This window comes from Molothrus aeneus, chromosome 1 (genome assembly GCF_037042795.1).
Source record: "Molothrus aeneus isolate 106 chromosome 1, BPBGC_Maene_1.0, whole genome shotgun sequence".
In the NCBI taxonomy this organism is placed as follows: domain Eukaryota; kingdom Metazoa; phylum Chordata; class Aves; order Passeriformes; family Icteridae; genus Molothrus; species Molothrus aeneus.
The window spans coordinates 43,433,803-43,447,972 of NC_089646.1; the positions used below are offsets into that span (position 1 = coordinate 43,433,803).

The window sequence follows — 14,170 nt, forward strand, 5'->3', positions numbered from 1 at the left end:
TGAGCAAAATCAAATATGATTGCTTTCTTTCATGGTCATTTGGAATGCTTTTATCTCACCCACTTCTGTTCTCTTGCAGGCAATAGTCATTGTTGTTACAGTTGCCTTCGTTCAGGTAAGACAGCTGTTCCCAAATAAGATCATTGCTTTTATGTGAATTCCTTTATTAAAAAGACTGAAGCAGTTGTCTTGGTGCATTGTGCTGTGAATGGTTGAGTAATGTGCTTTCATCCAAGTCTTTGCCTTTCCTAAAGTGCATGATTTGTTCTGCGTTAACCATGTTGACATTTATGCACCTGTATCAGTATTATACTCAGCAATAAGAGTACTTGTAAGGAAGTCCTTGTGATAAACAGTGTAGAAGTACATAAACATATAACTTCATAGAAAAGAATTTGAAAATGTAGCTCTTGCTTAAATTTTGTGCAGAAATAGAAACAAAGATTGTCTTCATTTCCCAAGTCATAAAAAAGTTTTCTTTCTGTAAATGCACAGTTTTAGTCAGGGTGTGCCCAAACCATAATTGCTTTGTGTGTTTGTACTTTGTCTTTAATTATCTTAATTTTGTAACCTGTTTTTTGAGTTAAAGGTGAGCTGTGTTACCTTGGCTCTCGGGGGGCTAAGAACATGAGCACAGTATTTTTGGTACTCATTTGTTAAACTGTAGCATTCAATAATGTGTCTGATCCCTGAATGCTTCTAGGAAGTATTACAAAGACCTGAAGATATTGAAGGAAAATGCAGAGAACTTCTGCTATTTTTTCAGAAGAAATGCATGTAGGCAAATCTGTAAAATTTTTCAGTGTTGGGATCATATTTGCTTTTTAACCTATCTGATATAGAACTGTTGAAAGTCATCTCTTATCTGTTTGGAATATTACTTAATACAACTTTATTAATGAAATAAATTTCATTAGCTGTATTTTATGTTGTGCAAGTTTTCCCTGTTTAAACTGTGATCTGCTTTATTTAAAAAAAAATTTCTCTGCAGGAGTACAGATCAGAAAAATCTCTTGAAGAGCTTAGTAAACTAGTGCCTCCAGAATGCCATTGGTACGTAGTTTTGTCCTTCGAGTCCTAAAGTAAATCATAAAAAGTTTAATCTGAAATGAGTAAATGGGAAAGACTTTACTGAACTTAGTTCCTTTGTGTCAAATTTTTTTGCTGACATAGAACACACTTTGCTTTTGCTCATTTTAAAGATTGTTTTATGAACCTAAAACACTACACTGTGTGGTTGTGTCTTTGAACCCTTCCGGTGGTGTTAGTGGCCATGTAAGTTCTCAGAAACAAGCAGCAAGTTAGAAATATTTTGCTAAACTGTGTAGCATTGCAAAGTGCAACGGTGTGAATGCTTTTCTCAGCCAAAATGCCAGAGAAGTCACTCTCACTGCTCTTTGTGCCTACAGTGTGCGAGAAGGTCGGGTGGAACACACACTTGCAAGAGATTTAGTGCCAGGGGATACAGTCTGCCTGTCAGTGGGAGACAGAGTCCCAGCTGATCTACGGTTATTTGAGGTATATTCCTAACTTGGGTTTAATATTTAGTAACTTTACTTTCTGTGGGACACAGGGGAAGGGAAGATTGCCACTGAGTACTGAAGTGCAGTAAGTGTTCTTGTTTGAAGTTCACAATTATCTTGATAGAATATTTGATATAATTACTTTCCAAATGTCACATACATTCTTAACCAATGTATGTCGTTTCTTACTGTAGGACAGGAGAAAGACTTGTTCAATTTTATATATAATGTATTCTTGAAAATGCTATCTTTTCCCTCTCAGTGTTAAATATGTTGTAAAAACATACATGTTGTTTTCAGTCTGAATGCTAAGATATTTTGGCATCTGGTTGAAGGTGGTTTTCACTCTTTATTTGCGTTACATTTTGAGGCATAGTTCCACTGTTCTCCAATAGTGGAATATCAGAAAAGCTTGTGAAATTGTGCTGGTGTAATCGTTTCTCTCTGACACTTTTTCGTCATTGTGTGTTGTTGTATCTTCTAGTTTACTGAATACTTAATTTGTGGTATTAGCACTGCTGAAGTGCTTGAGTTGAAGCAATTGCACTATAGCAGTACTTGAACATTCTCTAAAAATGAAGTGAAATGTATATCTGTATATTAATCTGTCATATTTTGGTGGCCTTAGTTGAATAATGTTATTTTTCTGTCAGATTGGGCATCCTCAGTATGCTCAGTTTGCTCAGAATCTGGGCCATCTATCCTGGTAAAGTAGTGTCTGGATATAAAAATCTGTATGTCCAGGCTATCCACAGCTGATAGTTAATTAATCAGTGTTCATTTCATGACAAATTCTAAATTAACTAGTTGACAAATTTGTTTGGATTGTGTTGTTTGACTCTGTGGTGTAGTTGGTACTTGAGTGGGTTTATTTTTTATGACTGCAAACACTCTGCTTCCCTTGGCAATTGTGCAGTCCCTGCATTGTTATGAAACTGCTGTTGCAGCAGCACCTACTTTCCTGCTCATATCTGATACCATGCTATGATAGCAGCATGCTCAGGCCTCTTGCAAAGCAAAGCAGAAATGGAATTAGAAGTTTCTCAGCTGTCTGCAGCCCTTCACTAGATGAGAATTTTTTCCATCGTTAACTATTCTTGCAGATCATTTGAAAATAAGAGCATGTCACCTTATTTTCCTCTGGTGTCTACTGGGCATTGCTACAGGATGGTGGGTTTTAAAAAGGAATTATATGGAGATCACATTTTCAGAGAAAGAACTAGATTTGTTCTGCATGTTCTCATTGATGCTGTCCTAGAAAACTGTAGAAATGATAAGTAGGCACTATTTGCTTTGGGAAGGCATTTGTACAAATGAAAACTTTTCTTCACTGGTCTGATTTTTCAGCGACAATCTTGGTTTTTAAAATGAATTTGCAGATCTTTTCTGGCCTAGGTTTTCTGTATGTTAATGAGTGGTCCATCAAGTTTTCTGATCTTCTTTAAAGCCAGCATATTGAATCAAAAACTAATATACCTATAACAGTGTAGACATGAAACACAATTCCTTTTGGTAGTGGCAATGAATACTTCAGAGCTTGTTGCAAAATTTGAACAGTAGCAAAGTGGCATCTTCATCTTCCATCTTTGACTCTGGTGAGAGCTTTGTAGGAGTGCTTGTTGCTCTGTTGATCCTTAAAATATTGACATGTCTCCTAATCATATTAATAAATGGTTATATTTTAATGGTCAAAATTGTGAAACTTAGCATTTCGCTTCCAAATACTTACAAAATATTGTCATTTTTTTAAACCTATTTTGTTTTCAAAGGCTGTGGACCTTTCTATTGATGAATCCAGTCTCACAGGTGAGACAGCTCCTTGCTCTAAGTCTACAGCTCCTCAGCCAGCAGCAACCAATGGAGACCTTACTTCTAGGAGCAATATTGCTTTCATGGGGACATTGGTCAGATGTGGAAAAGCAAAGGTAAAATCATTATTGAGAGAAAAGGATATGTTCCGTGTTTTAACTATTTGAAAGTGGTTGTTACTTTTTAATTTTAACTCCCGGTGATTAGTGTGATACTTTGCACAGCTTTTCTCACTGCTGTTTTTTGATACACTAGTTTAATAAGAAAACTGTTGCCATGAGAGCTCAAATTCATAGGGAGTAGATGATGTGAAACTCCTCTGTCCAGGTTGTGGTGTTTTACTTCTAAAGCTAGACTCAGGTGTTTGAAAATGTGTAACAGAAAATATGGTTCTGGCTAGTATTAGGTGTTACCAGTTTGAGTTTTGCTACTGGTAGTTACTAAGAACTTCAGCAGTACACAGTAAAGCAATTTGTTTCACTGAGGCAAAAGGATTTTAGGAAAAAATCCCTACTTGTGACAAGAACTAATTCCATAAACCAAGTTAAATTTTTATTGGGCTAAATGGCATTTGCCCATGATTGGAGTCAAATCTGTTGATAACAACAACTAACATTAAAACTTCAGATTTGATTTTGCTTTATCTTTATGTTGTTTTTTGGTTTTTTTAGGGGATAGTTATTGGAACAGGAGAAAACTCTGAATTTGGGGAGGTTTTCAAGATGATGCAAGCAGAAGAGGTAAGAGAAGATATTTAGAAGCAAAGACAGTTTGAAAGTGTGTATTTCATTCATTAAAACTTTGAATTTATTCTGTAGGAACTTAGTTAAACATACATTGTTTTCAGTATTTCCCTTTCCTCTAGTGAAGCAAATCTTTTAGCTCTTGAACATGAAAGTAGTAATTGAATGCAGTGCAACAAAATATCCATAGCTGACCTAAAGATACTAATTGTGAATATAATACTCTGCACCTGTCTAAATATTTACATAGCTTTCTGTTTTGCTAAATTGAATTTTCTGTAGATGATTAAAAACATTCCTTCTGAAATATAACTGGCTTTCCAGGGCTCTAATGCCTGTATTTTGAAAATCAGTTTTATTCTTGTTACCAAGAGCTTTTTTGGTCTTGGAGAAAGTTCAGTAGCTTGTAGTTGGCATGATTTTTTGTTTGTTTAATGGAGTTTTTTATAAGACGTTTTATATTAGATTTGTTGCAGATATCACAAAGCCCTAGAAAAATATTTCTAATAAATATTTGATTTCATTGAAGTATTTTTGACTCTCATTGAATTCTGTGAAAGAACAGTCTGTTTTCCTAAAGTAAATGTATGGAAACAAAGGGTGTAACTGCATCTTATCCACTGACTGACTTGAATTTTGCATCTGTGAAGTAAAATGTTGTGCAGTTCATTTGTTAACTGATGCTTGTTTGCCATTTATCAAGGCTCCAAAGACACCTCTGCAGAAGAGCATGGATCTCTTGGGAAAACAGCTTTCCTTGTATTCCTTTGGTATAATAGGTAAGATAATTTATGTAAAATAATTGCAAAAGATTATCTAAAGGAAACTAGTGTGGGAGCCTGGGAAATGGAAGACTAAATCTCTAAAAATCTCTTGGCTCCCTATTTCATTGGTCACTTTGAGTTCATGTCACTAGTCATCTGCAAATTGCATAATGTGACATAACTCTAATCATAAGGGTGTTCACTTGCTTCTTCCTTCAAATGTACTTTACTGACTTTTTGTCCTCCAAATGCTTCCTTTTAAATTGCAATGTGTCTTGGATTCTGATTCAAGGTGTGCATAAGTGAGTACCTCACTTAAAGCTATGATTGGGCAACTTGACTGGCTAAAGCTCTCTCATCTTTGCTATACTAATGGAATCATGACAATGAAATAAATAATTTTTGTAGGTAGCACAGTTGTAAGCTTTATTCTGGTTATTTGAATTTTTTCTTGTCCCCATGAGGCTACAGTACTTGCTGGTTTTACATTTTTCCCCTTGACTGTTTTCTTTATAGGAGTTATTATGCTAGTTGGCTGGTTGCAAGGAAAGCATATCCTTGATATGTTCACAATTGGTGTGAGGTAAGATTTATGTTGTGAAATAATGCAGATCATTCATTACAGCAAGTGTTTGAAAGCTAGTGATCTATTTCATAAATATGCTTGCATACGCTGCTCTTAACTTCATGTAATACAAAATGAAAATAGAAAAGCAAATTCTTACATATTTTTAATAATGCAGTGTGTTCCTGTTAGTCTCTTAAACTTTACATTCATATGGTGATTTCTGACTGTCTTGTGGAACATCTGCAAACAGGCAATAGAGTTCTACAGTTTGAATTTTTGTTGCTGAGTAAATAAAGTAGCTGTAATTTTACAAGGCATATGACAAAGTTATTGCAAGCTTTGTCATGTAGTTCAATAACTCAACCTCTGCTATATTATGCAAACTTAATCCCAGTGTGTTTGCTGAGAACAGCACTGAATTTAGATGGTCTAACTCCATACTTCTAGAGAAGTTGTTGGGTTGCTGATTACATGGGCATAAGTGCTGTGCTGTAGGGTTTCTTTCAGTGACAGGATCAGATTCTGAAGAATTGCGCATTTGTGGAGGGGAGAAAAGAAACCCAGGAACTGCATCTTTGAGCATTTACACTGTCATCAAGTTTTTTATTTGTTTGTTTTATAAATGACCTTCAAGGCCATTCCCTCGCTTAATTTGCTGCCACATCATGATCTGGCAGTAGCAATTGTGGATCAGTGGTGGCATTTCCCAGTTCTGCTTAGTGCTGACTAAACTTATTCTTCACAATCTGGTCTGCTTTGCACAGCCCTAATTAGTGTTTTGTGTAGGCAAAACAGATGTACAATTGATTTCTCCCTCTCCCCTAGATTTCTTCATACTTTTGCATAAATAATGAGCAGAAATGATCTAATTTATTTCATTTGTTGCTGTCTTCAGCGGGTTTCTTATAATGAATGCTATACAACTGGAATCACATGGTGACTCCTTCTTTTCTGTTTTCATCTCAGTGACCAGTCAGCTACAGAAACAATGGTCTGAATTGTAAATTCATCACTACTGTGTAGTCCTGTGTGACATTTGAAGACAGATCTGTGTATTTACTTTCATTACAGTTTGGCTGTAGCTGCAATCCCTGAAGGACTCCCAATTGTGGTAACGGTGACACTGGCCCTTGGTGTGATGAGAATGGTGAAGAAACGGGCGATTGTAAAAAAGCTGCCTATTGTTGAAACTTTAGGTATGACTCGACTAACTTAGAGATAGTGTTTTTGGTGTAAATGTTAGGAAATATTGATGACTAATGAGGAAAACAAAGCAGGTATTCTTATTTTGCTAGCAGCATGTTGGCATCTTTAAAATATTCCTTAATTGAATGTGTGTTACCCTGGAGCAATGCAGGGAGATGTTTCTGTGCGCCTTCTAACTACTTTTTTTAAGAAATAAAAAATCTGCCAATTAATAGCATGCCATGCTAGCAATACACTAAACTGATTGTTTGCTGTAAGATGTTCTTGTTAAGTAAGACCTGTAAAATTTTTTTTAAATTAAAACTTTCTTGGTGTAAATTTAGGAATGATATTAACAGTTGAAAACAAATCCATATTTGAATATTAGAAAATGCTTTGTAATCATAATGAGCCTTCAGGATGTTATGCTGCTCATATTAGAATGTAAAATCATTTAAAAACTTTCAAGCTCAAAGAAGTTCTGTGTGCAGGTTGAGTCATAAAACATGTAAAGTACAGGACATGGAAAAGAAATAGAAATACTAAGTTAAATAAATCTGCTGCATCTGAATTCCTTTTTGCAATTTAAAGATTAAGAAATTTTTTTTCCAATGCCTCTAGCAGAGTTTCATTAGTGTTGCAAGGTTTTTTGATGTTTGTACAGCTCCTGCTGTCATGCCTAGAAATGTCAAGATACTGCAACAGTCTCTCAGAATCTCCATTCCAGAGTTAAAAAGGCATATACAAATCTCACATTTTTGTAATCTATTCAAGCTTATTAAAATTTTTGGGTTTATTAGTAAGTCACTTGTGACTTACTAGTGTGACACAAATATAATGACTAGTGTTAAGTACATGTTGTACTTTTTAATAAAGAAGAATGACTTCTGTAAAGCAGGCTCCTAGTATTTCTCCTCACCAGGAATCACAATTGAGATGTCAGTAATGTAGCTTGAGGTACAGCAGAATAAAATACAGGAGAGGCAGTGAGTGGACACATTTTGTATAAATTGTGAATTTGGGATTTAAATTAGTTTGGAGAGTTTTTTATTTATTGGACAAACTCTCAAAGACCCTTGTACAATCACTCATTATTAGTTGAAAATTTGCTGTCTCTCACTTGTTTTTCTTCACAGCTGCAATATTTCTAGAAATTTGCTCAGCTTGTGTACTTTTCTCTTAGTTACTTGGATTGTTCTGAACAAGAATTGTCTTATAAATGTTAATTTGTTATTTCAGGTTGTTGCAATGTCATTTGTTCAGATAAAACTGGAACTCTGACAAAGAATGAAATGACTGTTACCCATATTTTTACTTCTGATGGGCAGCATGCTGAGGTATGTGGTGTGACACTTAGACTTGAATTTGCCTTTTTATTTGGTTTTGTGTATCAGCTGAAACATGCTGGACTATACTACAGGTAAAGCATCAGTTAAGAAAGCATAAATTTATAGCACTGGACTCCTGTCCCTCAGTTCATTTAGTATGCAGCTTTTGAACTGTGCTATCCAAGCCTTCTCTGGTTACAGAAGCATTTTTTAATATATGCTAAGTTCTTACAACTTTTGGTGACTGTAGGTCACACAGAATAAGAGACAGATGCTAAGATACACAGACAAGCTGAGATACTGTTTTTCTTTAGTACAGAAAGTTGAGGCTATTTTGCTGTTTCAGGTATGAAGAAAACCCCTGAAAATTTACATGTTCCAAACATTTAAAGTGGAGATATCCAACTTTTTGCCTAAAAGGCAGTTTATTGTGTGAACTATTCATACTGAATATGCACTGTCATTCTTCATTTTTTATAATGGATGGACTTGCAAGTAGGAGCAGGACATGAAACAGTGATTGTTGAGATTAGGGAGTTGCTGGAAAGACCAATGATGTAAATCCACGGAAGAGAAGCAAAAGCAGGGAGGTGTGGAACTGGATGTGAGTTCATAGGAACGTTTTAATCAAGTTCTTAAATTCTCAAACTCCTTGACCTGGGTTTTGTTTCCACGATAGAGTTAATAGATGATCTTGTAATTTTATTCTGCAAGCAAAAATGCTGGCATTTTTTCACACTGTTTCCTATTATTTGCCTATATTTTCTTATATATCCTGATACTTGTTTTTTTTATTGCTGGAAGTCTATATGAATACTGCTGCTAGCACAGTTGCATCTGGGTCAAATCAGCTCCTTTTTCCTAATGGAAAGAGAACTTAAAATGGCTGTGAAATGTATTAGCTGTTAATGCTGTAGATATGAGGATTTTTTTAGGATCCTAGTAGGATGCCTGATTTTTATGCACTAAAAATACAATTTTACTGGTTTTAACACCTTTCTGAGGTATAACTGAGAGGCTGTTCAACTGTTTCTTTTTTTTTTAATAACTCGGTGGAAGTAGGTCTCTGCTCTGTAATTCCATTCCCCTGCAGGGGGTATGCATTATTAATCAGGGTGGAGAAAAATAGGAGGAAAAAGTTAGAAAGCAAAAGAAAGAAGAAAAAAGAAAAGCTTAATACTGTAAGGAAACAACATACACTACATTTATTTATGCTGAGGAATAAAATTGATACTGTTAAAAAAAATTAGTCCGTCTTATATTTTATTGAATTCCGACTGTTGCTGCATTAGAAGCTAAGTAAGAAGAATTCATGCACACTGAGTAAAAGCAGCATTATGAATGACCTTTTGAAATTCTTCAGTAGTTTATAATAAAAGCTGAGAGCAGTTAACCTGGTGAACACTACATTGCATGCTGCCTCTGGCTGCTTGTCTTGCAGGTTACTGGAGTAGGTTATAACAGGTTTGGAGAAGTGATGCTCGATGGTGAAGTTATTCATGGTTATAACAACCCATCCATTAGCAAAATTGTGGAGGTAAGATTTTGGCAAAGAAAGGTGAGTTTTAGCTGATGATGTAGCACAAGAGCTTTGCATGGCATTTACTTTGTGTTCTGTTTTCTCCCCCTTCCTTCCTCATCATTTAGGCTGGTTGTGTGTGCAATGATGCCTTGATTAGAAACAACACATTGATGGGGAAGCCAACAGAAGGGGCTTTAATTGCACTTGCTATGAAGGTGTGTACTTGATGGTGCTTTTTGGATTAATGGCAGGTGGGAAATGTGTAGAAATAAGTTGTGGCTTTGTTTTTCTCATTTTCTTCTCTTTTGGATCTCCTAGATTTGTATTGCAACTGCTCATCTCCTATGTTTCTTTCTTGTAAATCTTGGGCATTCTGAAGGATCAGAAAAAAAAATTTACAAGTGAAGTAAAATCTCTATTTTCATCTTTTTGCACTTAGTACTGTCTTTTCACCTGCCACAAACTGATTTACCTGTTGAGTATTGACTGTACTGTCTCTTTCCCAGTTTCACATCAGTAGCAGAGGGAAGTTGGTAACTGATGTATTGGTGACTGCAGAATTTATAGTGCCTCTTAAGTGCAGGGCTTTTGAATTGTAGACATTGTCCTGAAGTGTTTGGGCTCTTTTCTGTTGGGAAGGGAGTGGGGTTGTTGTTGGTTTTTTGTGTAATGCTGTGACGCACCCATTAAAGCTACTGAAAAATGTAGCAAGGCTCACGCTGAAGCCTGAAAGAAGTTTCTAGGTGTTTTCAGTGCTAGTTTGCCAAGAAGTCTATCTAAATTGGAACAGTGTGCTCAAAAGGCAACTTTGGAGATGAAATTGTTCTTTAATTAAGTGATGTTTGCTAACTAAGGTGTTTCAACAAGTCATCAAATTTCATACCTGTTTGAAAAGAAAAGGTCCTGACATTGTGGTGGTGCTTCTGTTTTATACAGATGGGTTTAGATGGAGTCCAGGAAGACTACATAAGGAAGGCTGAATATCCCTTCAGCTCAGAACAAAAATGGATGGCTGTTAAATGCATTCACAGAACACAGCAGGTAAACTTCAATCACTGTTTCCGTGAGCACTGGCTCTGTAGAATGGTTATCTACCTTGTTTAATATCTTCATTTTTCGCTTCAGAAGTTTTGGAAGGCTGGCAGTAGTGCACAGGCCTAGAAATATGGCTTGATAATAGACACAGCTTTAGTTTCAAGCTCTGAGGTAGAGAAAAGGAATCACAAGAAATAATTTCCCTAAAAGACATCCTGGAACATTATTTTAAGTGTTTTGAAAACTGAGACCTTGAATGTATACTTAGCTATTTCTCCTTCCTTCTTCTTTCTTCTCAAACATCCAAAGCAATTCTGCCAATCTTCTGCTGTTCCAGTGCTGCATAGTTACATAATGAATTAAGAGCAAGAGTATGCATTGATGTTCAATAGTAAAATTTCATTTGTTTTAAAACACAGGATTTCTGGTTTGATGCAGACATCACATCCCCAGCATTGACAAATGTTATTGATGTCAACACTGGCATGGATTATCAATAAAACCCACTCTTTTAATCTCTTTTTCTGCCTTCTGGTACTTTCACATACATATGTGCATTCATGTTTCCTTTAGATCCATATAAATGTTTTTGTTACAAGTATTGACATAATCGCTGCCAGTCTGATAACTGGAGCCTTCTAGACAGTATGTGCAACAACAGACCTTTTATTGGATTTATGAAAAACATCTTCCAGTACTTCAGATCAAAACCAGGCTTGCTGACAGTGTTCCAGTATCACTGTAAAATCTGCTTTGGAAAGAAAGCATTTGACTCCTTTTAGCTGTATGGGTTATGTTGTTGATTATCCATGTCTTTTTAAAGAGCAGAAATTGCTATAAGATTTTAATTCATGTAAAGACTTACCGTGTCTGTGTTTTGGAATCAGCAATTTTAAAAGAATGTTGGAAAATTGATAGCGGATTGGAAGGGAACATAAATTATTTGAAGACTAAGAATATGCAGTGGATTTAGAAACTTGGAAGTCTCTTAAGCCTATCATTAAAGATTGAGGTAACTTGACTGCTGTGCATATGAATAACTTCACAGGAAGAAAATAGGCATATTAAAAAGGAGCTTTTTAGTTCAGCTGGAGAGAAAGATGAGTGATCAGTGATTGGAAATTTAGCTGAGGCAGCAGTTCTTAATGGAAAGGTGGGGGAGAAGGAATGAGTTGATTTAGCATTGGAGTTAAGTGTTTGAGGTAGCTGGTGGACTCTGAGTCCCATGATATGATGATATCAAGGCTAAATGGATATCTGGAAAATATTAGAGTTACTAGGCCTTGTACAAGAATGGAGGGGATGTTTAATGACCTGTGCAGCTGGTTGGATGAGGAGCTTAAGGTCTTTCAGGTCTAATGTCCTGTGTAAGTTGAATTTCTGTCCTTTGCATGGCCTCCTAGTCTGTAAACTGTGACTTGCAGTGCCTGTGTTCTGAAATGAGAAATTGATTATTAGCTTGGCTCTTTTGACTTTACCACTCTTGAATTTACACTGTCTAGAGACACTCAAAAGAGCAGATTTTTATGTTTAGAAGTGTAAGTTTGATTTGCATTGTGTTCTTAAGATTGTAAACAAAAGTGCACATGTCATTCTTACGTATCCATGTGTGCATGTACTTGTGTATGTGTAGTTATGCATGCACACATGTACACACAGCAGCTCTTTTTTCTTTTAGGACAAACCTGAGATTTGCTTTATGAAAGGTGCTTATGAACAAGTCATTAGATACTGTACATCCTATAACTGTAAGGGACAGAGCCTACCCCTGGTGCAGCAGCAGAGAGAGCAATACCAGCAAGAGAAGGTGTCTATGGGTTCTGCAGGGCTTAGAGGTAAGGCTGTTTCAAAAGTCTCTCAAAATATCAAATTCATTTAAACGGCACTGCTTGTTGTTAAAAAAAAAAAAAAACTAAACCAACAACAACAAACAAGAGCAACCCAAAACACTGGGATCTTCTTTGTTTGGTTGGTTGGGTTTTTTTGTTCAGTAAGTGCCACTGTGTTTAGTTTTTAGGCCTGTATAATGCCATGATTAAACTGCAGAGGGTGAGAAAGGGCACTGTTGCTTTCTGTCATTTCTTGCCTATGACCATAACTGAACAGTACTACTTAATGAGCATTGCTACTTAATGGCTTCTATACCTTATTATGGATGCCTGTAGGGTTTTTTTTAAATGTAAATGTGTTTATTTGTCCATTACTTTGGCTTCTGTCACCTCATGAGTTAGGCTAGCACAACTGATTGCAGGTCAGGAGATGCCATTAGAATTGTCTTCTTAGTTAACAAGTTATAGAGAATTTTAGATAAAACAAAATCTTTTTCACAAGATGATTGACAGGACTTGATTATGGGCCAGGATTCTACATGGACTGGATTTCTTTGGCCTCTGTAATGAGATCTCTAGGCTGTTAAGTCCATGCACAGCTCTTTAATTTTTTAATTTTTTTTTTTTTATTTTTAAAGGGAGCCACAGAGTACCTTTGCTGTACTCTGTGGCTCAGGAAATTCCTAAGATACAAATTATTAGAAGCTGAGAGGATATGCTAGGAGTGGTATTTTTTTGCTATTTTATTTGAACAGTCATTTGTTCTGTCAGTCAAAAAAATCAAGGGTAATGTTTTGAAAAGAGCAAACTTGCTTTTTCCTTACAACTCTAATGATATTTAAATATATTTGAATTAAGAATCCTACTTGAAAAGACATTTCAGAAAATATTCAGCATGTACTCAATGAAATCTGCCTCTCAAAAGGTAAAAAAAAAAGTAAAGCAGAAAATAAATATGTTAAATGATCCTTCCTTTCATCCTAATGCATAAAAGAAATGCACAGAGAAATCACAAAGCTAAATGCGGTTCTCTTTCCACACAGTCAAAATATAAACACTTTCAGATGAGAATAAATAGGAAAGTTATCTTTAAAACCTGGCTGTTTGGTAAGGAGTTGTTTAGAAGACAAGAGTGTACATAAGTAGGCTATTGTGAATGCTCAGCATTGCTACTACCAAGGTTTAAAAAAAGGAAAATATCAATTCCAGCCCTTTGCTTTATGCTGGCCTCTTAGTTAGAAACAGTTGTTTTAAATGCTGATGTAAATATTAATTTCAAATCTTAAAATTTTTATTTCTTTTTCTTCCTAAAGTTCTGGCCTTAGCTTCTGGTCCTGAGTTGGGACAGCTGACTTTTTTGGGGCTTGTGGGAATAATCGATCCCCCGCGAACTGGAGTAAAAGAAGCTGTTACTACACTCATCACCTCAGGAGTTGCAATAAAAATGGTTACTGGAGATTCACAGGAAACTGCAGTTGCCATTGGTATGAACAGTTCACTTCCTTTCATATTTTCTTGTTTTCTGCTTAGCTAATTGTTAGGAAGTGTGCGTATTAAGGCTTTAACATTTGTGAGTTCTGTATTTTGAATGAATGAATGGCACAGTGGAATTAGCAGGGGAAAAGGCCCAAAACCCCCACAATCCTAGCCTGAAGTGATACTTTGGTTTCAGCTTGAATAGCAGCTTTTCTAGTTTGGTTAGCATGACTTTGGCTGTTTGAAAATTTTTTTTTTTCATGTTGTTTACTTATTACATATGCTTGATTTCTGATTCTTACTGTTACATCACCACCAGCACCCTGCCTACCCTCAGCTTTGGGTGCCTGTCTCTGACAGCAGGGATGAACTAAAAGAGCCAGTGACA

General features: G+C 35.9%; 1 protein-coding gene across 5 annotated transcripts in view; it reads left to right on the plus strand.

The window, feature by feature from the left end:
• Positions 1 to 14,170, plus strand: part of ATP2C1 (ATPase secretory pathway Ca2+ transporting 1) — a 61,678-nt gene that overhangs the window by 36,591 nt on the left and 10,917 nt on the right. For all 5 annotated transcript variants that reach the window (XM_066555902.1, XM_066555922.1, XM_066555930.1 and 2 more), the window contains 14 exons: positions 80 to 115; positions 992 to 1,053; positions 1,410 to 1,518; positions 3,293 to 3,448; positions 4,004 to 4,072; positions 4,779 to 4,854; positions 5,356 to 5,422; positions 6,479 to 6,603; positions 7,832 to 7,929; positions 9,362 to 9,457; positions 9,568 to 9,657; positions 10,379 to 10,483; positions 12,156 to 12,312; positions 13,620 to 13,790. In XM_066555902.1, coding sequence (XP_066411999.1) covers positions 80 to 115; positions 992 to 1,053; positions 1,410 to 1,518; positions 3,293 to 3,448; positions 4,004 to 4,072; positions 4,779 to 4,854; positions 5,356 to 5,422; positions 6,479 to 6,603; positions 7,832 to 7,929; positions 9,362 to 9,457; positions 9,568 to 9,657; positions 10,379 to 10,483; positions 12,156 to 12,312; positions 13,620 to 13,790 — 1,417 coding nt within the window. The remainder of the gene's footprint in view (positions 1 to 79; positions 116 to 991; positions 1,054 to 1,409; positions 1,519 to 3,292; positions 3,449 to 4,003; positions 4,073 to 4,778; positions 4,855 to 5,355; positions 5,423 to 6,478; positions 6,604 to 7,831; positions 7,930 to 9,361; positions 9,458 to 9,567; positions 9,658 to 10,378; positions 10,484 to 12,155; positions 12,313 to 13,619; positions 13,791 to 14,170) is intronic.